General features: G+C 38.8%; 2 protein-coding genes across 4 annotated transcripts in view; one reads left to right on the top strand and one right to left on the bottom strand.

Moving 5' to 3' along the window:
- Positions 1-5671: 5671 nt before the first annotated feature.
- On the bottom strand, positions 5672-8722 carry LOC123606246 (M-phase specific PLK1 interacting protein). The gene is made up of 2 exons (XM_045494360.1): positions 8024-8722; positions 5672-6943 (listed from the first exon to the last, which is right to left on the bottom strand). The coding sequence occupies exons 1-2, from the start codon at positions 8486-8488 to the stop codon at positions 6743-6745; spliced, it is 666 nt and encodes a 221-aa protein (XP_045350316.1). The 5' UTR covers positions 8489-8722; the 3' UTR covers positions 5672-6742.
- A 25-nt stretch (positions 8723-8747) lies between these two features.
- SUGCT (succinyl-CoA:glutarate-CoA transferase) overlaps positions 8748-24015 on the top strand; it is a 758154-nt gene continuing 742886 nt past the window's right edge. The window contains exon 1 of one of the 3 annotated variants that reach the window (XM_045494358.1): positions 8748-8954. In XM_045494358.1, the coding sequence (XP_045350314.1) occupies positions 8855-8954 (100 nt within the window). In that variant the 5' untranslated portion in view covers positions 8748-8854. The remainder of the gene's footprint in view (positions 8955-24015) is intronic. The other 2 variants (XM_045494357.1, XM_045494359.1) reach the window with 2 other exon arrangements.

Raw genomic sequence — 24015 nt, 5'->3', positions numbered from 1 at the left:
CAATTCAATATCTATAATGGCTGTTGGTTTATTCTTGCTTTCTATTCTTTTTGAGTCAATTTGGATCATGTCCTTTTCTAAAAAATTACTCATTTTAACTGTTTTCAAATGCTTTGGCCATACTATGTTCGAATGACTTTCAAAGCTTCTATCAGTAGTAATAGAATTTCTTCATCTTAATCCTCAGTATACCAGAAAAAAAATAAACATCATTTGTTATCTGGGGCCAACACATCCTTTTAATTTTTAGATGTATTTTAAGTTACTTATCAAAATGTACAGAATATATAGTTAGAAGCACTTTATTAGAAATTTGAATAAAAATATAAACATAGCAAATCCCAATTTTTGTTATTTTCTTTGTTTTCATGGTATTAATATAGGAGACACTGGTAATGTACTTCAAATATAATAGATATTCCTTAACTGTCATGAGCCTAGAACATATTCAACTTATAAATCTTGACTCCAGATTTCAAGTAAATCTCTAATGGGCTCTGGATTAGTATTACTTCTGGTTCTTCTTACACTTGCATCTTCAAAATGCAATATAGTCTAAGACTTTGATGTCACACTTTTGAAGAGAATGGCTATCTTCTGTGCTTCGTAATGGCAAAACATTTTCACTTGTAGATTTGTAAACACTAATTAAAATGGTCAATCCAATTTTTCACTTTTACATCATTTATTTCATTTCAATCACCTTTAAATATGCATCTGCCTTTAAATTTTGTCTTACAAACTAGATCATGTAAATTTTGATGAACACAAAAGATGTTCTTGTGAGACAGTATTGTAATGAAGTCCTTTTAGATGACAAATTATATGGATTACATATTTCCTTTGTCCTTAGAAATGTATTGCTCACTCACTGATTCTTGAATTTCGGAAAAATTTTCTAGGGTATTTTCATTTGAAAATTTATAGTTAGGGTTAGAATCCAGAGGGCTTGTGAAATACCTTTTTCTTTACCATCATGAATGCAAAATAAAAAACTACAAATTGCTAACTGTGCTCGGTGAAAGCTTAAAAAAATGGTTGCATGGATTGTCTCTAGACTTCTTGTATAAAATATGATGCAGTACTTCAGGCAATGCAATAAAAAAAAAGGATGATGCAATGATGATTTATTTCACTATTGCATTATCCTTCTAGGTGATTCCTTCCATTGTTATTGTTTTCTTACATTTTTTTTTTTTTTTTGCATAGTTTCTGATATTACACCAAAGGTTAATAGTTTAGGTTTTTTCATCTGTCATTGCACTCCCCCGGCAACCCACCTTCATCAATTTTTGTTTCATTTATCCAAAGAATAGGCTTTTGCTTTCTTAACATTCTCTACAGTTTGCCTTGTTTCACTGACTTATTCTTTTATTTTTTGATGGAGGGTACTTTTTATTTTTAAATTTATCAAGCATTTTGTCAGAGAACTTGATCTGCATATCAATCACATCTTTGAAATTTGCACTTTGTCATTTAGAACATAGAAAAATTATTATATGCTGTGTGTAGTTGGAAAGAATGTACATATATATACACATAACTGTTTTGTCTGTATCCTTACAAATTCCACATCTGCTTGATATGTCTGTCCATGTCTGGTACAGATGTGCTAAAATCCCCACTGTGATTGTGAATTTGAATCTTTTTGTCACCCTTTATAACCCTTTTAGATGTATCTTTTTAAAACCAGCAAATATATTGATTCCATTCTCCTAATCCAATCTGATATTTCTTTAAAACAAATTTTCATTTTTCTTAGATTCATTGTGATACACTGGGACTTACTACTGTCATTTCTACTTTTTTTTCCTTCCCTGATTTCTTTTGGATTTATGGTTTACTATACTTTCTTCCTCCTCTGCTGGAGATCTTTAAAATTTTTGGTCATATATTCTCTATCATAAACGAAGTAATTTCTGTAATATTGAAATTTTAAGCTAAGTCCATTACATTACAAAGGTATCCAGCTGATACATCATAGCAATTTGATATTCACCATCACTCCTTAAAAGTTATTGAAATTTTATGCTATTTTATTTCTAAATTATATCTCCATTATACTTTCCCATGTAATTTTATCTCATTGGAATATAGTGTATTGCTTGATAGTCTTTTACTGATACTTTATTATACATCTCTGACTCAAAATACATGAAAAACATTTACTGAAATAAAAAATATTTTTAGAAATTAAAAAAATATATTTCTAATAACTATAAACCTCCAAGTGTTGAAGATTGTTGTTTGGATTATCATTACTATTCAAATGATAAAAACATAAATATATTAATTTTAATAAATTATTAAAAACATAACATTTTTATTGGAAATGTATCTTAATGAGGATAGTGCTGTATTTTATTTTCATAAATATTGCTAATTGCTAGAATAAGACATCTATTTTATTACTATTTTCTATGTATAATGTAATATATATAATATATAAGATGTATATATATATAATATATAATGTATAAATGTTAAATATACGTATGTATAAATGCTAAGAAAATTCATTCATGTATATAGTAAAAAGGGATAGAAAGAATTCTGTTGTAGTGATGTCACTCATTTCTTGAATTCCTTTTAAGTTATATGCCAAAACTTATAAACTAGTCTGTCATCAAATTATTTTTAATGATTTTAATTGACAATCTGATTAAGCTTTCTTCAATTTTGCTGAAAGCAAAGAGCTGAAAACTACCCTCACTAAAGACCTTATTTTGAAGCCATTTTCCTTCTCAGTTCTTTGGAAAGTTAACCAAAGATGTTCATTGCTAAGACTTATCTATAACTCTTTCACAGAGTCATCTTGCTCATGGAGCTTAAAATTAAGATAAAATGGAGTAAAAATACACCCACAAAATCTGAAATTGCACAGATTTCTTGAGGATAATTTTATATAGATTAGAAACTGTATGTTTGAAAGTTATAGTTTTTACAAAATTAGGATGTAATATAAAAGAATTAATCATAACTAAATAAAGTTGATTTTCTAAAGTTAAATGTACTATGTCCTAGTGTACATTTTGGGAATACTTATTCCATTTACCAATATAAGTATACGTTCTGCTTTTATGATTATTGTTTATGGTATTTTTATCAAACTAAGATACACATCTTAACATTTATGAAATTGGGATGCATCTTACAATTGATGGCATATCATAGTGGGTAGTGTTTTTACTAAGTGGTATGTAACAGTGAATCACAGAATAGCGTCTTAGATTAGATGAAAAATTAGGTTGTGGAAATTAGGAGGCAAAAACTATATTGAATCACTAGTAAGCCAGGTATATCAATGACTATTATGGGTTTTATTTACAATAAAACCCATAATAGTTAATAGTTTTGTTAACTTAAACCTAAATACATATTAAGAATGAAAAAAGCTTAGGAAATAAGGAAGAGACTTGGGCTAGGTAAAAAATTAATAAGGATTTACACAAAATCTAATAATGAACTGGCAAAGGTTAATACGTTTCTCCTAAGAAATCTGAAAAATGCTCTGGAAAATATACAATCATGAACTTACCTTTGGTATGTGATCTATTCATTTGAAAATCTAATATTAGTATGTCAGAAATAAACATGGAACTTTTAATTTCTTCCTCCTTGAAATCATGCTAATTATGCTACTGAGACAGGTTTGAGACATTATTTATCAGGCTCTTTACCATTATTGAGAATGGTGAAAATAGTTTGCTTGACAGCATTTACCAAAACCCATCATGTTTTTGTACCAATTTCGAATATTCTAAGATAGATGAGGCAAATAATCTTATCATTTGTTACCTAAAAATAAGGTACCTTTACCTTCATGTTATGTTCTTGCTCTTTGCTTTACTGTCACATGATTCACCCACAGGAAAAATGAATTTTTGATCAGGAAACAAAAAAGGCAAGGTCATTAAATAAGAACTATCATTATACTATCTCCTACTTGACCATACATCTGAATTCTGAAAATCTCCACGTTGGCCAATATAACCCATTTCTAAGACCACACTTCACTCACAATGAAAATTAACTTCCACCATATTTTAAATAGAGCAGTCAGAAAAGGTCTGTTCAGGTTGCAAGGGAAGGGATGTAACTCCACATCTTGATGGGGTAGTGCAAGGTTCTGGAAGAGTATGTGGGACCTGAAATATTGTTGGGCTTGTTTTTGGAAAACACAAGCTGCCATAGTTTTCTTACATAAAGTGGGAGAAGGGTTATTATGAAAACGGCAGAAGATAAAAAGGAGAACTGGCACAATTCACCAAACATGGAAATGTTCTTTAGGCAGATCATTTTAACAAAGAGTATATATGGGAATTGAGGATCTGCAAAGGTTTTTATGCCTGCATTTCCCTTGGAAGGCTGAAGACTCCCAGAAGTACACACACCCTTGTTTGAAGACCCCACTACAGATTATACTTCTGTTCTTTAGTTATCTGAATATTCAGGATGCGTACTTAACTAAAACTTTTTCCAACTTATATAGCATTTCTACGGAGGCAAAAATGTGTATTTTGAAATGCTAGAAAACGATTATTTTTCATTTTAAAGAATGATCAATTCCTTTCATTCAGCTAAACAAAGATAGGTTAATAATAGCAACAAACCAAATTATCAATGTTGCAAGAACTTGGATATCTGAAGACACTACTAACTAGAGCGAAACAGCAATGCACCCTTCCTGAGGACAAAAAAAAGTTTTTCTTAAGAAAGGTCATAAAAGGTCAGACCCCTGGAAGTAGATGTTGGGGACTTGGCAAGAAAGAAATTTTACATTTAGTTTTTAACATTACACTTATAGTGAAATAAAATGCACATAAACCATTGGAACCGTTACAATTTGTGTATCTTCCAAATATGATATGAATACATTGGCACAAAATTCTTCCTGACTTTCTTTTTCATCTTTGCCAATAACCCAGTGATCTCTAAGAGGTGGTTTAATAATTATTTCCAAATGTCATTTCCTGAAGATAGTATATCTTACCTATAAAGTTCATTAAAAGATTTATAAGTATTCTACTTGCTCTAATTTCCATCACACATCATGACCTCAAATAATCTGGAAAGACAATGTGTTAAAGAATAAAGACATTTCCTTTAAAATATTGGGGAAAATTACTAATTTGCTATCCCTTTTATATAGAGGAGACAAGGCAGAGCAATATAGTAGTTATAATCAGGTCTACATTCATTCACCAAATATTTATTAAGCACCTACTATTTCCCAGACATCATTCTAGGAGCTGAGGCTCTATAGGGGTGAATGAGAAAGTAATAGCTACCATTTATTGAGTGCTTACTATGTGCCAGGCTCTGGCCTAAGAGTTGCACACATATAAACCCATTGAATCCTCAAACACAATACCTCTATGACATGGGTACTATTTTCATTTTACATATGAAAAAATTGAGGCATAGAGAAGTTAAATAACTGAATCAGCTAGTAGTTGGTACAAACAGTCCTGGCTGTTGTGAAGCTAAACTCCTTCCCTTCTCATTTTCTTCTTTGCCTCTGCGAAAGACCTAACAGAACAGAGTATGGCTCAAATAGGTGTGTGACCTTTTCATTTTTAGATGTTTCTTTTTTGGGGATGTTTAAAAAGAATTTTAACTAGCTCTACCTTCATCATGTTGTGATCTCAAAACATCTAAAAAGCCTGAATGTTAGAAAACTTAGCTTTATTTAAATATTTGCGGGAGAAATACAGGTATATACACGTAGCATCCCTTCCTTTGGAAAACCACTATTCTAATCCAGGCAGGCCTAGCAGGGCTGAAGATTATGGGACCCTGTCTCGTTATAGGGGAGGTCAATAGTTCAAGGCCTCACTGCCTTGGGCATAATTATTGGTTCAAGACTATAGAAACATGAATCAGGCATGACAAATTTGTCTTTCTTGGGATGGACGGTATTAGAAAATGTTCTCTTCACAATGGAAGTGATTTCAGACCGCTGGTATCCATCTTCCTTGGCTCAAGAGAAGATGACCCCGTAATATTGAGAGATGTTGAGAAATTCAGATACAGAACACTTTAATCTAGCTACACAAGAAATAGGTCTATCATTGCCCTTTCTAGTTAAATGAGTATAAAAAGAATAAATACCCTCTTTTACTTAAGTGTAAGTGGGTTTCTGTGACTTTCAATAAAGTTTCAATGCATTTTTACAAAAGCATTACATAACTATGCACAAACAATGGTTATAATAAATATGAATAGAATTCTTTTCTGTTCTCTTCCTTCACCCTTTTTCCCTATGAACAAATATAGAACTATCTACAGCTCAAAGGATGGTTTATTTCATTTTCAAAAGTAGTATGCAAAATATTTATCTATGAATTCTAAGCAAGTGATTACAGGCATTATTTTGATAATTCCACTTCTTTAGCATATGACAAAACCACAATATATCTAGAAAGACAAAATGTTTTATTTTAAAACATTGGAAAAACCATTGAAAAGACAAATGTCCATTATATAACCATGAACGTTAAATATCTGGAAACTGTAAATCTTCTAAAATGTGGTAGGCACTTCCAAAGAGCTAAATATTGCAAATTATTCTACTGGATGTTTTCTCTATTATCAACAATACTTGATATGATGAAAAATACCAAGAAGACCCAACTAATTATTCAAAGTCACCATCTTAGGGTTCAACTTAATTACACAAGTAAAAGTTTTGTCCAAGATGTTCCTGTCACAAGAAGCTTCCCGGTGAATTTCAGAAATGTTAACAAAAGTATCTTCCTTTTTTGCCTGTGAATGTTTGAGTATTGCTGTACTGTTGGTTAATATCCACTACAGATACTGGTTCTAGGCCAGCCCAAGGGTCTTCAAGCATTGAAGGCTTGAAATAACTTTCCAACTCATTAGACATTCTTTTTTCTCTACCACGCCCTGATCCAAATGGTGTAGATGTCCTTGGAGAACCCTTTAGAAAAAAAATCATCAGTTAAAAAAATGTTTAGTAGAGATAATTGGCACTTTTTTTTTTTTCTAAAGCTAGTGGGGATCACATTGCTAGTTAAAAATTGTGTTTTGAACCCAAACATGTTCAACTGCAAAGTCGGTTCTTCCTTTAATTTAGTGTTTTTGTTCCTAAAAGTATTTAAGCCAGTTTGATATACTTGTTTATTAGTAAGTCCATGCCAACTGCCACCTTCAAATACTTCTAGATTTCTAGTGTAGTAACTCTGTAGAACTATCAGTTGGTGATGAAATAAGAAATTAATTATATTTCAATTTTTCCTCAAAATTTTCATCTTTTTCTGAAAGGAAATTAAAACTTTTTTTTTTAACCCTACACCTTCAAAATTTCTAGAACCTTTACATCCTACGAAATTTTATCTCTTTATAAAGCACCAGACTCTAAGGGGGTGAGGTTGGTTTAGTATAAGGAAAGTTAGAAAACCACGTTAAGTTTTAAACGACAGAAACCCTAGACACATCAGAAATACCCCCTGGGCCTTCCTGAATTCACTTGCTGAGAATGGGAAACTTCCAATATCACCGATTTTCCTTTAAGAAGGCTTGGAGCAGGAGACAGTGTCGTTTGAAGCTCCTAACCCCCTCCCACCGCCCTCGCCTAAAAAAGGTACCGGTAGTAAGAAAATGGCACCAGGCTAAAACCCAGTAACTCAGAGGAACTCTATGCTGGTGAGTCATTCGTCGTCCCCCCCCCACCGACCCCCCCCCCCCCGGAGAATAATTTACACACACGAACTGGCAAGGTCCCTGGCAAAGGGGAGGGAATTAGGGAAATCTGTGTATGAATGGCAGTGTACTTGTTCAAAGCAGGAGGGCTCTAGAAACACAAAGTACAGCTCTATTACTTAAGATAATCTAAAGAAAGTTACTTAACTTCTCTCAGCCTCAGTTTACTCATCTGCAAAACAGGGCCAACAATAGTATCTCACCTCATAGAGGATCAAACAAAATAATCCATGTAAAGGGATTATTAGCACCATGCCTGCCATACAGTAAGAGCTCGGCAAACGCTGGCTATTATTACCTGGGGGTGGGTCTGCTGCTGCCCTGGGGAGTAGCCGAATTGCTGCTGGGACCCCGCGGGGGACTTGGAGTAGGAGCCAGGGTAGCCGCCAGGGGACGGAGACCCGAATCGGCCCCCCGGGAAGCTGCCGCCGTGTCGCGGAGAGTGGCTGCTCCCGTAGGGCCTAGACCGGGGCCCGTACGGCGGCGTGTGGTGCGGACTCCCGTACCCGTCCCGAGGGGAGGGCGGCCGCGGTCCGCCTCCGCCCGGGGTACCCCGGAAGCTGCTCCCGCTACCCCAACCTCCTACACCCGCGCCGGGGTAGGGAGGAGTCGGGGGTCGAAAATTCTGTCGGTGCATATCAGGAGATGAAGACGAAGACCTCACTGCCGCGTTCTCCCGCCGGAACTGTCCCGACCAACCCTTCTCAGAGACTCGGTGGTCCTTCGGCAAAACAGTCCTCTGCCTTTCAGCGCAGTACAGCATATTGGTTCCGGCGGTCACAAGGGTTCCGCTAGGCACAGGCCAGTACGTGGATTACTGAATTGGGTGGAGATTGAGCGGATTGAAGTAAAGGAAGGATAAATAAAAAGAACAAAAGAAAGGCCGAACTCTCGGCTCCAGCAAAGAGCTTTGTCGTCTTTTGCAGTGTGCGGTGGAGACCGACTAACTAGACAACTCCCGGACGCAGTGACAAGGGATCCAGAGCACTTCGATGGAGCTCCGCCCAGTGGGGGCTGCCCAGTTGGGGGCGGGGCCTGGTGTGCTCGCGGGCGCCCCCAGTGGCGGCGAACGGCGCGCGCGCTGTGCTCTTTCCTCACGCAGGGTCCTAGGCTAACCGAGAGGCGCGCGATGCTGGCGACGCTGGCGAGGGTTGCGGCTCTGCGGAGAACCCGCCTTCTCTTCGGCCCGGGCGGCGGGAGGGGGCTGTGGACCGGCCGCCCGCAGTCAGGTACCCTCCGAGACGCGGTCCGGGCGGCGAAGGGGAACCCAGCCCCTGTCTCCCCTTCGGGCGGCGCCATGGAGAGAGCGCCCGCGCTTTCCTGAAGTGTCTCCTGTCCCCGCAGCCCGCCGTTTGGCCTCTCCCGCCTCCCGGGGCCCTCGCTCGTTGGCCCCGCGGCCGGCTTGGCCCCGCGCCCGCAGCCGCCCCAGGGTCACCTGCCCGGCTTCCCGGCCGAGGGCCCGAGAGTTCGCCCCTGCGCGATCGTACTGGGCGGACGCCTCGCCTCTGCCCCTTACCCCTTCCCTGTGTCCCCCGAGTTTAAGTAACTTTAAAAAGGTACACCCAGCCGCATTTCAGAAAGGATTTCAGAATACATCTCTGCATAACTTGGGGGGAGAGCCTGTGGTAACTCATATCGGACTTCAGCCCCTTCCTTGTTCTTGTTAAATGGAAGCGGGTTAGGGAGGCGGCTCCGAGGCAGATGCTGATTTTCAGAGAGCAAACTTTGACCGAAGCTTTTAAAATCTTGACTGTTTCACGAACTGTTGGTTATAAAGACGAATGTGCTAATTCAGGAACGACACCTACTGTATAATAAAACACGCTTTTGTACCAGACACCTGTCCCAGAATTTTATTTAGAAAATGTAGTTTAAATTGACTACCGTTTAAAAGAACTTTCTTTACTCCCTCAGAATTTGGGAATGATAGTCCACCATGACTCTTGAAATCAGCTCGCAGGAAACAGAATCTTAAGGAACTTTAGGACTCATTAAATCACAGCCTAACGGGTAGCGGGGACCTCTGCTTTCCAGGCTGTACACCTTGCAGCTGTCACTCCTCACTGCCTCTCTGTCACTGCTCGGTGTCACTGCTCGGTGACATGGCTAGCTGAAGAGCGTGCTGTCTTCTCAGCTTCCATCCCTCTTGAGAAGTGGAGACACAAATGGTTGTTTTTGTTTTTGTTTTTTGTTATTTATTCTGAGCAAGTTCTGTTCACCAAATTTGTCCTTTAGACCCAAGTTGTAGAATCGATCAGGGCAGGATAATGCCATCAAGGCCTTGTGACGCAATGAAGGTATGAGGACCCAGATTATCTACTTTATTGTGTATTTCTATCTTGGCCAAAAATTTAGCTCTTGTGCCTTGTCTGTGGTGCTTAGCTTAATGCCTGGTAATTGAGCAGTCAGGTATTTATTGAATAAACGATTGGGTTGGTCACGACATCATCAGTGATACTTGTCATGTAATTAACCAATTTACTTTTCTGGGGAGAGGGAGCAGAAAAATGAGGGTGTTGGAGGCCAAAATTACCTTTATTAATTTTTTTATAACTGGCAAATGATTTGCAGAATTGATTAAAATACCGTATGCTGTCTTTTTACTTGGCTTACACTTTTAGAATGATCTTCCCTGTAGTGGTGTCTTGCTATCTTCTACACGTATGCATTTGCATTAGAAATGGGGTGGGAGGAGTGCCTGGGTGGCTCATTCAGTTAAGCATCTGACCCTTGGTTTTGGCTCAGGTCATGATCTCACAGTTCGTGGGACCCTGCCCTGTGTCAGGCTCTATGCTAATAGCACTGAGCCTGCGTGGGATTCTCTCTCCTTTCTGCCCATCTCCCTCATGCATACATGCAAGCCCGCTCTCTCTTTTTTCTTTCAAAATAAATAAATAAATAAATGTTAAAAAAAAATAAATGAGTAAAGGAAAGAAATACAGTGCAGAATGTTTGACAGGTAGATTATACATGACAATGTACCCTTCACCAGGTTTGCAGATACATATGAGGATTGTGGGAGAGTTCTTAATTATATGAAAACTCCATATTCCATTTGGATCACTTCTGAGCATAGGCCATTTGCCTTTTTAGAGATGAGAAATAGCCCAAGAGAAGTCAAGTTGACTTGCTTAAGTTCACATAATAAACAGAGGTGCGACTAGAACTCAGGCTTCTTGAATCCCAGGAGATTTTTTTTCCTACGTAAAGATATATGAATTGACTATTAGTCTGTGCTTTGGAAACTGCAATAGATAAATAAACATGTAAAATTTTGAAAATGCCGTGTAGCATATTGTTTTGGATTTAGAGATTAGTAGGTATAACCTTAATACTGATTTTTTTATAAGTGTAGCTACAATCTTCTCAGGTGTTAGCATGGGAATTGCAATGTGGGTGCCTGAACCGGTCCGTCTGAGGCATCTGTTTGTATCGAATGTATGGTGGTGAGTTCAGGGGGGAGAGAGATGAGGGGAAGGAGAAGTAGAAAAGTGAAGAACTGGGATGATAGATATGAGAGTATGGTAGTTGCCCCCCTGAAGTCTGAGTCCTGTGGAGAGAAAAGGGCACTTCTTATTTTGTGAGCAACAGAGGTTTGGTTCCCTCCCCCGCCCTACCGCTCCCTCCTCCCCACCCCCCCCACCCCCCCCCCCCCCCCCCCCCCCCCCCGCCAAAAAAAAAGAATTGCAGCCCTGTTTAGGGAGTATCAGCATTAGAAAATTGGGTACTGGATAGGTTGGTGCTTTCATGGAAGACACTTAGTGTCGTTTTTCAAGTGGCATTGTGTACATAGGACATCAACAGACAGAACATCAAGAACTTTCTGAGTACCTGTGAACACTATGAGGAGCCCCAGAAATAATTGGTTAATTTTGTGGTGTTGTGTATTTTATAAGTTTCACATTAATGCAAGTAAGAGTACCAAGCCAAGGAAATTTAAGCGAAAATGTCAATGGAACCATGTCTGTTTCTGTAAGACAGGATTTTTAGTTAGGTTGCTTAAGATTTTTCAGTGTTTTTTTTTTTTTTTTCTTCCAGTGGATTTCAAGTTTTTGTTTTGTTTTGTTTTTTGTAGAGTCTTATCTTTAAAAAACATAATTGGAAACCCCAAATATGAGAGCATATGGGCTGTGCTTGAAGCAGGAATTGGGGTTCCAGAGCCCTGCTCACTATGCACCTCTAAATACTCCCCTGAAAAGAGGCATCTGAGGCACCTCTGAGGAATTCCAGGGCTCTCTAGAAGGAGTGCGAAAGCCAGTATTTTAGGAGGTGTCAGATATTAACAAGGGCTGAAAATATTGAATATTTTGGCTTGTTTTACTGTGTATTACCAAGAAGTGTATATATTCATTTTTCTGTGTGATCACGGCTTTCTAAGTCAAGAAAACCAGAACCTGGATTAAAGGGCAAGGTTTGGAAATTAAATGATTGTTAAGAGATTAGATTGTTAGAGAATTCCCAGGAAGTTTATGTTTCTATTTCAAAGAGGTATAAAACTCTGAGCCTTGGAGACATTCAGGATTGAGATTGTAAAGCTGTAAAATTAATCTTTCCCTCTGTAAAGTTAATCTTCTCTCCCTGAGACATTTATTTACATTCCAAAGGGTAAGAACTCAGAGACCTTCCCTTTTCTTCCTAAGGAAAATTTGCTTACATTAGGAAGATTAACTTTTTTCTGCCTTTCTCAGGGAAAGGTGGCAATTGGGCAGCTGTAATATACATACTCCCAGATTTATACTTTTGGGGATCTTTCCTGTGGTTCAACCCCTGTATTTACAGGCCTAACCAACTGGCTGTCTTACAATGTCTTGACATATTAGATATACATACCTAATATCATCATGATCTGAGCTGAAACCAAGAGTCAGATGCTTAACTGACTGAACCACCCAGCGCCCCTTGGCCTAATTGTTTATGCAAGCCCAGGAAGAATAGCAATCGGCCTTATAGATCTTTTAAAATCTGCTTCGCTGGAACTTTTCATGAGGAATCTCAATTGAACTGTTAGTAGCCTCTCTAGGCCAGAAGCCAAGCCAAATACTTGTCATCAGACATACCTCCAATACGTATAGATTTGGGCGATTTCCTCTTCGAGGTCCCCAAAGTATCCTGAGGTTCCTGCACCTGCCAGGAAGTGACATTCTTTACTCACCTGGTAAGGCTGCTGGGAACTCTGTAAGCAGGGTATCAGGCCAACATTTCCAAGGGACTTTATGACTCCATGTTTCATAAAGTCAACCTCAGTTCCTTAAAGCTGTCTGGTCATCTAAGTCTATGCATGTCTTTCTCAGATATGGCATTCCAGTCTAAACCTTGGTAAAAGAACTAGTGTTTCCAATGGTTTCCTGTTAAAAGGAGAACAGATTCTTATTGAACTTAATGCAAATAACTATGATTACCATGGAAGAAAGGATACTCACTGAGACTTTTTGAACTTCAAAGGGTTCAGATAGAGAGAAAAATTAAATACTTCAATTTGTTTACAAATGAATACCACATTTCTGTAAGTCATAGATATCTTAAGAGGAAGTTTCCTTAATCTGGAAGAGCAAACGTTACAGAACCAGCAATGTTTCAAACAAGAGTTACAAAAACTGTAATAATTCTCCCCAATTCATTTAGTTCCATGTTACTATTCTTGTTCAGTTAGAATGCAGCTTTTTAGTTAGTTCTGGAGGTTCTTACCCATTTCAGTTTTATGATCTTAAAGATGTCAAATACCTGTATTTGTCAAAAGCCCTTTTTATAAATCTCCTTGAAGACAAAATTCATTTTGCAAGAGCATCAGAACAATAACTATAAATCACAAAGACATTGTTAACAATCTGGTGAGAGTTCATTATGATGCAATTGGCATGAAAACTTGGTTATGTCTGTGACACAAAACAGTTTAATAATCAGAATATTGAGTGATGTCCTTATCCCAGAATATAACATATCAAGTAAACAAGCTGAATTAGTCACAGACTTCAGTTTACAATTTTAAATCCTGGGGAAGTTTGTTAAAACTTTAGAAAGTTTTTATTTATTTTTTTAATGTTTATTTATTTTTGAGAGAGACAGAGACAGAACGTGAGCAGGGGAGGGGCAGAAAGAGAGAGGGAGACACAGAATCCTAAGTAGGCTCCATCTGAGCTGTCAGCACAGAGCCCAATGCGGGGCTCGAACTCACAACCTGTGAGATCATGACCTGAGCCTAAGTTGGATGCTTAACTGACTGAACCACCCAGGCACCTCTAAAACCTTAGAAAGTTTTAAAGCACATGCCTAAATAGGATTATGGATCATTAAAGACCTGATAAAGACAAAACATAGAAACTGGTTTTTCGGGGCAAAGAAAAGAGAAAACAACTTTGTTTACATTTTTTTATCAAGAGCCGATGAACAGTCCAAGGAAACTTTGTGTTTTTAACAGAGAGAAAAGCAGAATTGTAAACTCTTAGCAACCTTAGTCTCCAGTGAAAACTAAGTAGTAACCAATTGTGAGCTGTGAACCGTTGCACCAAGATTCTTTGGATCGCAAATTTATGAATCAATTAAGCACAAAGCATGTTTTCCAACGTACCCAAATATTCTTAGTTTTTCTGAAATAAGAAGTCAAAATCAGATAAAACTCATGTTTAGTAATCAATGTGTTAGTATTTTATCTTATTTGGAAAAGACCTAGAAGTCCAATGAATTCAATCGCATTTATCATCTAAGCGGAACTTTACAATTTCAGGTTACCAAAGTCTTTTAAAGCTATCTTAACCTATGAAAATTTTGAGACAAACAAAATTCACCATTATTTTAAGTCATGTTTTTGCTAACAAATTGAAACAGGAATAACATGAGCTTATTTGGCCTTCAGTAAATCTTGGTAGAATAAAAGTTTCAATTAGTTTAAATACTGAATTATGTTTCACCTGGGTGCACTTAAAAGTCAATCAGTTTGTCCCCATGTCAGTTTTTACCTGGGGCACCGGTGAGGAACTCTGAAGTGGGTGGTCTAAGTCCAAAAGGGTGCTCTTGGCTTCTACACAGAAAATTCGTTTTTTTCTGTGACACAAAATACTTTAATAGTAGGAATTTTGAGTGATGACTTTCTACCAGAATATAACATACCAAGCGAACAAGCCGAATTAGTCAGAAATTTCAGTTTACAGTTTTAAACCTGGAGAAGTTTGTTAAAACCTTAGAAAGTATTTTTTTTTTAACGTTTATTTATTTTTGAGACAGAGAGAGACAGAGCATGAACAGGGGAGGAGCAGAGAGAGAGGGAGACACAGAATCTGAAACAGGCTCCAGGCTCTGAGCTGTCAGCACAGAGCCAGACGCGGCGCTTGAACTCACGGACCGTGAGATCATGACCTGAGCCGAAGTCGGATGCTTAACTGACCAAGCCGCCCAGGCACCCCAGAAAGTATTTTTTTTTTTAATGCTTATTTATTTTAAAGAGAATGAGAGAGACAGAGCATGAACAGGGGAGGGGCAGAGAGAGGGTGACAGAATCTGAAGCAGGATCCAGGCTCTGCAAGGATAGAAGGAGGAGCCAATGGTGCTGGAGGCACTGAGGATGCTATAGGAACCAGTTAGGTAGGCTGAACCCAAAGTAGTGCAGAAACAGGAGGAGGTAGAGGCAGAAGAGATGAGGTGCCACTAGAAGGCAGAGAAAAAGGACTCCCCAGTCCTAATGCTTGGCTTCTCAATTTGGACAGATTTGCAGATGCCATGTTTTCCTGTTATCAGGTGAAAATTTAGGCAGTTCGCATGGGGTGGGAGAAGACAGGAAACTTTCCCAAAACAAAGGGAGTTTCTGCAGCTGCTTGGGAATATTTCTTAAAGTCCCCCTCAAAGATAGATTAACCAGAGACAGTTGGCTCCAAATTATCATAGCCATTAACTTGGGAAATGAATGAGGGAGAAGCCCCCATATCTATTAGGAGGAAGCACAGTGAGGCAGTCAGCATCCAATATGTCAGGCAGCGACTGGCTATTGGCCAAACACATTCTGCAAATGGCTCTTATGTCAAGGTGCTGATTTAGGGCCATGAAACCCACCAAGATGTCGGAAGATATGGGACTTCTAACCATTTGGAAGAGTTCTAGCAAAGGAGGTCAAGCTGAAAAAAGTATTATACGAAAGTGTTCTGTGGAAGGGCCATACCTCTTAATCGGGGGGTTTGTACTAAGGCCCAGAAACATCAGGCCTTGTGGATCCAATTTGTTCCTGCTTTTAAGAACACAGCCCAAGAGTGAGTCAGAAGGAAGAGAAGAGGTCCCATCGTCGGAAAGACCAGCTACTGATTCCCAAAGGGGTGTCCTGCCAAAGAGAATGGAGTTCAGACTCATGGTCTGGATTTTAGTCAGGGCGTCGGGCTGACCTGAAAAAGGACCAGACCTAATAGGAGGGGATGGACTCTTCAGGTGGTGTCCCACCATGGAGAGGAGTCATGGCAAATACAGGGTGACCAACTCTTGGGGTATCCCACCGTGTTGGTGTGTATTACCAAGAGGTTGCAGCAAATGGCATGGCACTTCCTGGTGGTGGGTCCCCTGGCGACAGGGAGAGCCAGACACCGGTTTGGCCAGACTGGGTCAGACCCATGCAGATGTGTGGGAACATGTTTGCCCACAGATCAAGATGGCAGCTGGATCTGCAGGAACAGAGGAAAAGGGTGGAGGCCAAAAGAAGCAGCGGCTCAGAGTCAGCCAGTGTCAGGAAAGGGTCCCAATGCAGTCCATAGTGCGTGGGGATTCAGACTGGGCAACCTGCCAGTTGTGTCAGACTTTGGGAACAGACTTCAGGAGACAGAATCAGAGAGCAGAGAAAAGAGGTCCTTCACTCTCCCAGGCTCGGACAATTCTAGCTTTCCCCCTCAGACCTTCAGACCACACTGGAGAGCCGCCCTGGCCAGAGGCCTTCAGTTATCTGAGGAGTACTAGGGGTTAGACTGTTGAAGGGTCGAAAAGAGAAAGGAGCGGGAGGGAGGGATTCCCCTCTGAAGGGCAAAAGGGGAAATCCCTCACCCTTTCTGGCAAGGGCGTCAGGCTGGTTCTCCCTGGGGCTTTGAATCCTGTATGAGGAGTAACCCCTGACGGAGGTCATCAGTTCCCCAAAGAGCAGTAGAGCTGGTTCACCCAGGGAAAGTTCTGAGAGATTCCCAAGAGAATTTGAGGAGAGTCCCAGATCGGCAGGGCTCCTTGTGCAGGGTTCCCCCAAATGTGGGTGGAGGGGGCACCAAATGTGGTGCCTCCTAAATGGGGGGGTCTCTTGATCAGATGGGGGCCCCCAAATGTGGGGTGATGATTGGGTGGAAGCCAGTGGCCCCTGAGGTGGAAGAATTCACCTGAAGCAGAACAAAGGAGATAGAAGTTTACTGAACACATGGAATGGGAGCTGAGGGCAGGACAGCAGAGGAGAGGCTGTCTGCGATGAGACAGTGGGAGGGGGCTGCTTGTAAGGAGTGGAGGTGAGGTATGAAATTTTACCTTTTTTGGTAACTGTTTGGTTATAAGTAGCCCACTGGTCAGTTAGGAATTATAGGTATTTCTGGGTGGGTCACTGATGGGCCTGTGTTCAGCCAGGTGGTCACTGTGGCCCTTTCTGCATTCCATCATTGCTCAAACCTGTTTGTGTAAAAAGGGCCTCCACATCTGAGAGCCAAAGGTTACTGTTAATCATCTTCTTTTTAACTCTAAGCATGTATGCATTGTCTGTGGTAGTCAAGCACAGGTAAATTGTTTTATACATATTTACTTCTTTAAAAAAATTTTTTTTAATGTTTATTTATTTTTGAGAGAGAGAGAGACAGAGACAGAGTGTGAGCAGGGGAGGGGCCGAGAGAGAGTGAGGCACAGACTCTGAAGCAGGCTCCAGGCTCTGAGCTGTAGGCTCTGAGCTGTCAGTACAGAGCCCGATGAGGGGCTTGAACTTGCAAACGGTGAGATCATGACCTGAGCCGAAGTCGGACGCCTAACTGACTGAGCCACACAGGTGCCCCACACATTTACTTCTTTGTAGACTAATATTCTTTACTCAGGTGTTAACACAGATGTTAAAGCATTAACTCACACTTATATAAAAATTTTCTTTGAGAGTAAAGTTGCTGACAGAGTACTTCAATATGAAGGGATATGTAAGAGTATAAATATTGTTTTTGAGACAGATATTTATTTTATTATTAATTTTTTTAATGTTTATTTGTTTATTTTGAGAGGGAGAGAGGGAAAGAGAGAATCCTAAGCTGAGCTCCACACTCAGCACAGAGCCCGATGCGGTACTTGATCTCACTAACTGTAATCATGACCTGAAGTCGAAATCAAGAGTTAGATGCTTTACCAACTGAGCCACATAGGTGCCTCACAAATTTTTATTTTAAAATTAAAAAATAAAATTTTATTTCAGTGGAAGTCATATTCTTGTATATTTTCCAGTTATAAAAACAATAAAATTTGTAGAAAACCTGACGTGTTTAGAAAAATAGAAAGCAAGATTAATTTCTTATCTAAGAAGCAACTATTAATATTTAAATAGAAAAAATAAGCCTTAGGTAGCTTAAACCTTTAAATAGGAAAATAAAAGCTTTTTAAATGGGAAACCCACCTGTACACGAACATTTATGTAATCTGGGATTGGGATAACATGGTACCTGTGCAGAAAATCATTAACATAGCAGGCCTCAGGCCTTTAGAAGGCCTTTAGAAGAACTGTCTTCAATTAGCCCTTGGATGGCATCTGGGAACTTGGCACTTGAACTGCTTCCTAATTAATAAAGGTGCCTAGATGGTTTGTACAATCCATGTCATTTATGGTGAACCTGCTTTTCCTCTGAGTCTGGAATTTTGGTACATGGTAAACAGAGCATGTCTATGTGGATAGTGCTCAGTGAAAACCTTAGATTCTGAGATTCTTAGATTTTGTAATACACTTCCCTGAGCAGAAGCATTGGACATGTTACTGTATTTTTTTGTTTCTGGAGAAAGAAGCATGCATTGTGTGGCCCCTCACAGAAGGGAGAGAACATAAGAGGCCTGTACATGGATTTTTCCAGACTGTGCCTGTCTTTTTCCCTTGCTGATTTTGTCATGTATCATTTTGCTGTAATGTCACAGAAACAGCTATATGCCGAATCCTGTGAATCCTTTTAGCAAATCATTGGAAGTATGGGTAGTCTTGAGGAATTCTGAAACAATAAATACCAAAGGTGGAAAGTAAAATGATTTTTTTGAAAGTAAAATTCCAAAATTACTCAAAAAGCAAACTGAAGATAGGGAAAAGTTACTTTTATTAAATACTAATGATAAAAGGTTAATATTCTTACTGCATAAAGAGTCCATAAAAATTAATAATAAAAAAAATTCTGCCTAAGCAATATGGGGCAAACAAAATAATTTATAAGAGAATTTATAAGAATAATTTATAAGGGAAGATGTGAAACAAGAGCAGTTATGAAAAACTCTTCACTTTCAGAAGTCATTAAATAAATGCAAATTAAAATGACAATGACATGCAAATTTTTAATTTTCAAATTTGCAACAAGTAAATAAAAATCCTACAAAGTCAAGAGATCATATTCAGTGTTATGGAAGATGGCGGAGAACACTATTTTCATACACTGCTGGTGCCAGCATATATTAGTACTACCTTTCTCATGGACAATTTAATAATTGGTATTAACAGTACTAAAGAGTTTGTATCATGAACACAGCTAGGCCACCATAAGGCCTGCCTCTGTATTTGGAAGCATGGTCTTTGTTTTCCTTTAAGTATCAACTTATATGCAAGATATTGTTTACACGTTATTTAGGAGTTAGACCACTACTAAAGATTTGTATGTGGAAGGCTGAAAAGCTACCAATTTATAGACTTTATAAGTCAATCTAGAGTTAAAGACTTTATAACCAAAAGTTTTTATCACTTAAATACATTTTATAATATGAACTAAAGTGAGAGTTAAGATCTGGGATGTGTGAGGAATATGCTTTTCTTTAGCCTAGTGGGGAGAATGGTTATCATGAAAGAAGGCTTATTCACTGGCTAATCAACTTTAGGCAAGAATACATACGGAAGTTGAGGGGCGCCTGGGTGGCTTAGTTGGTTAAGTGTCTGACTTCAGCTCAGGTCATGATCTTGCGGTTCTTGGGTTCGAGCCACGTGTCTGGCTCTGTGCTGACAGCTTGGATCCTGGAGACTGCTTTGGATTCTGTGTCTCCCTGTCCTTTTTGCTCCTCTCTATCTCTCTGTGTGTCTCTTTCTCTCTGTCTCTGTCTCTCAAAAATGAATAAACATTTAAAAAATTAAAAAAATGTATGTATGGAAGTTGAAAACCTGGAAATTGATTTTTTAAAAATGATTCATGTATCTCTTAGGAAAGTTTTCACACATCTCAGTTTGAAGACTGCTGCTAAAGGGACAGTAAAACAATCTACCCCTGAAATGGACTTATCACTTGTTAGCTTTCTTGCCGTGAAATTGCTTAGAGGCTACCATTTTTCTTCCTTCAATGCTTGGCATCTCAAGTGGTCAGGATAGGCTTGGTTGTGCTGCAGTACAAATTAGCCCACCATCTCATTGGCTTTAATACAATAAAAACATCTTTCTTGCATGTCTGTCTTCACTATGTGAAACTTGCAGCCTCCAGGGTTGCTGCAGTAGAAGAGAAACCTGGAGGATTTCATGGGATTAAAAAAAATTATTTATTTATTTTGAGAGAGAGCGAGTATGTGTGTGTGCACATGCATGAACCAGGGAAGGGCAGAGAGAGAGGGAGACCAAAGATCCCAAGCAGGTTCCATGCTGTCAGCGCAGAGCCTGATGCTGGACTCTATCTCACAAACCGTGAGATCATGACCTGAGCTGAAATCAAGAGTTGGTCGCTTAGCCGACTAAGCCACCAAGGTGCTCCTTCATGGGATGTTTTTAAGGGTCTGTACTGAATTGGCTTAAGTTACTTCCATCTATCCATTTCATTGGCCAGACCCCAGGCATTTGAGCCCAATCTCACTGCAAGAGAAAGCTGGAAGTGCGGAGGAGCAGAGGGATTTGGGATTAGCACTGACGTGTATTTTGGTTGTGGCACGCTTTACTCATGATTCAGAAGCCCTCTTTCTGATCAGAGGCCATCGTTCTTCCTATAAACTTCTCAAGTTTTCATTAAATTAGTGGCACCCGACAGTTATAAAACCTGTTTGATTGCAAATCCCACAGGAATAATAGCTGCATTCTTATAGGTGAAGGGCAGTTGGTAAGAAACTGGTGTCAATAGGAGGTAGATTATAAATTTTTCTAAGTTATTTTTTTTTTAATTTTTTAAGGCTTATTTATTTTTTGAAGGAGAGAGAGAGAGGGAGGGAGGGAGGGGCGGAAAGAGAGGGAGACACAGAATCCAAAGCAGGTTCCAGGCTCTGAGCTGTCAGCACAGAGCCCGATGTGGGGCCCAAAGTCATGAACTGTGAGATCATGACCTGAGCCGAAGTCAGATGCTTTAACTGACTGAGCCACCCAGGCTCCCCGATTATTCTAAGTTATTACCCATCTATTTTCTGGTTGTCTCTAAGTGGTATGGTTGGCTCATAACTTGAGTATCACTCCCACACTACCTTTTTACAACTCAGAAATTCTACTTTCCCTGGAATGTCTTCCAGTGGATACTAATTTTTGAAGTACTCTAAATTCCTAAAATTACCTGTCAAACTATATCATTAGTAACAGAGATTTTTTCAAGACTTCTAACACATGCCAGAAAGAAAACATCATGCTAACTATTTTAAATAAAGCTTCAGCAGATTAAGAGAACATGCTTTGAAAAAAATGTCCATCTTCTGCTTTCTCACTCCTAAGTTCTAGTAGTTAAGTTCTCTGTAAAATATCAAATTAAAAAAATCCTTTTAATGTATATTACATATTCTATTTGATCAGTTTGTTTTATGACTTGGCCTTTTTTTTTTTTTTTTTTTTTTTTTTTTTTTAATGTTGGCTAGTACGGTGGGGAGGGATGCCATGATTGCTGTCACACAGATGAGCCACTTAGCTGGGTATCTGTCAATTATGTCTACTCTCATGCTGCTCAAGTTTATTTGTGTCCTGGAAACCTTAGGGCCACATACCAGGGGAATCTTAGAAACAGCTCTAGCAAGCAGGGAATTGATGGCTCCTTCATTACAATTATACTTCTTTGCATGATTGCTCGGCTGTATTCTTATAATAGCTTTCCATCCTAGAGGCTAAATAAATAGAGCGATATACAAACTGCTTGATATATCACAGAAAATTAACAACTGTTGCCCTTTCCAACTGTTTTTCCTCCTATAATCACCCTTTACTCCCATCCAACTTATTCTTGTCTTTCACAAACTGCCAAAATGTGGATGTAGATATCCTTCTTAAGTATAGAGTGTTGAGAGTCATATTTTTTTCTGTACCTTAAAATAATTGTGTGTTTTTCTTTTCTTATTTTCCAATCTAGAATAAGTTATTTACTTTAGTAGGTGGTGTGACTGTGTAATACATATATGATAGTGATAATAATGACAAAAGTAAACTTTTAGTAAGCCTTTACTATATGCTAAGAAGTTTGCTGAGCACTTTACACACAGCATTTCATGTAATATTGCAAACTCTATGATTTAGGTGTTTCCCATGAGGAAACTGAAGCTCAGAGACGTGAAGTTACCTTGAAGGTCATAAGGTAGCAAGTACTGGAGCAGGGAATTGAATCCAGTCAGTCTCCAAAGTTCATGCTCTTTACTATTGAAAGCTCATTTATTAATTTTGACTTCAGTGTGTTCCCGAAGTTCTTTCTGGGTGTCTTCTCAGACGATACAAAATTCTGTTGCCTGATATGAAATGAATTCAGTTTAAAAGTTTTTGTGGTTTATGTATACAACGGAATACTACTTGGCAATGAGAAAGAATGAAATCTTGCCATTTGCAACAATGTGGATGGAACTGGAAGGTATTATGCTGAATGAAGTAAGTTGGTCAGAGAAGGACAGATATCATTTGTTTTCACTCATATGTGGAATTTGAGAAACTTAACAGAAGACCATGGGGGAAGGGAAAGGGAAAAAATTGTTTCAAACAGAGAGGGAGGCAAACCATAAGAGACTCTTAAATACAGAGGACAAACTGAGGGTTGATGGGGGTGGGGTGGGGGAGAGGGGAAAATGGATGATGGGCATTGAGGAGGGCACTTGTTGGGATGAGCACAGGGTGTTGTATGTAAGCGATGAATCACGGGAATCTACCCCCAAAGCCATTGATATACTGTATGTTAGCTAACTTGACAATAAATTATATTTAAAAAAAAAAGTTTTTGCTTCATTGAAGTGCCTGGGTGGCTCAGTTGGTTAAGTGTCTGACTCTTGATTTCGGGTCAGGTCATGATCTCACGTTTCAGGGGTTTGATCCCCATGTTGGGCTCTGCGCTGACAGTGCAAAGCCTTGCTTGGGATTCTCTGTCTCCCTCTCTGCCTTTCCCTCACTCTCTCTCTCTCTCTCTCTCAAATAAATAAAAATTAAAAATAAATAAAAGTTTTTGCTTCATTAAACAAAATTTACTAATTTTTATGGCTGTGAGATGGCATTGTAGTGAAATATAGACTTCTCTTAATAGATTTGTAATGAAATGAGATTTATGGGATGAAGAGTTTCCTAAACGTATCTTATGCATCATTTGAAATAAAACAGGGGCCCTAAAAAGAGATTTGAGAACAGAAGACCAGTATTTTTGGAGACATATATAACAAAGAGAATTACTTGTCCGTTCATTCCTAATGATGTCAAACTATCCTCTCATATTTGAGGTCTTTTTCTATGTTTTTATTCTTGAAAATGTTTTTCCAATGTTTTTTTTTATTCTGTATGTTTTTTCTTTTTCTTTTTTTTTTTTTTTTTGCTGATTAGAAACATAATCAAAATTAAGCAAAATTACAGAAAAATAGAACTTAGCTGGTAAAAGTTCTCCATAACTTCTTTTCCCAAGATTTAATCCCTGATAAAATTTCATGAATGCTTCTACAACTACCAACATATATTATTAATGCTATTATGTACATTTATAAAATAGGATAATATTATGCATTTTATTCTATAACTTGATTTTATTTTTTAACTAGAAATATATCTTGGTTGTGGCACCTGGCTCAATGACTGAGTGGCTCAATCGGTTAAGCATCCAATTCTTGATTTGACTCAGGTCATGATCTTACGGTTGGTGAGGTCAAGCCCTGCGTCAGGCTCTGTGCTGACAGTGCAAAACTTGCTTGGGATTCTCTCTCTCTCTCTCTTGTCTTTGCCCCTCCCCCACA

The sequence above is a fragment of the Leopardus geoffroyi genome, chromosome A2 (genome assembly GCF_018350155.1).
Source record: "Leopardus geoffroyi isolate Oge1 chromosome A2, O.geoffroyi_Oge1_pat1.0, whole genome shotgun sequence".
Classification (NCBI taxonomy): Eukaryota; Metazoa; Chordata; class Mammalia; order Carnivora; family Felidae; genus Leopardus; species Leopardus geoffroyi.
Note: the sequence above shows the minus strand (reverse complement) of the source record. Positions and strands in the feature narration are given on the sequence as shown.

Excerpts from the sequence above, each read along its gene's own strand:
- LOC123606246 (XM_045494360.1), bottom strand. The coding sequence starts at position 8,488 with ATGCTGTACTGCGCTGAAAGGCAGAGGACTGTTTTGCCGAAGGACCAC. Across the intron at positions 6,944-8,023 it reads AGCAGCAGACCCACCCCCAG|GGTTCTCCAAGGACATCTAC; the intron begins GTAATAATAGCC and ends TTTTTTCTAAAG.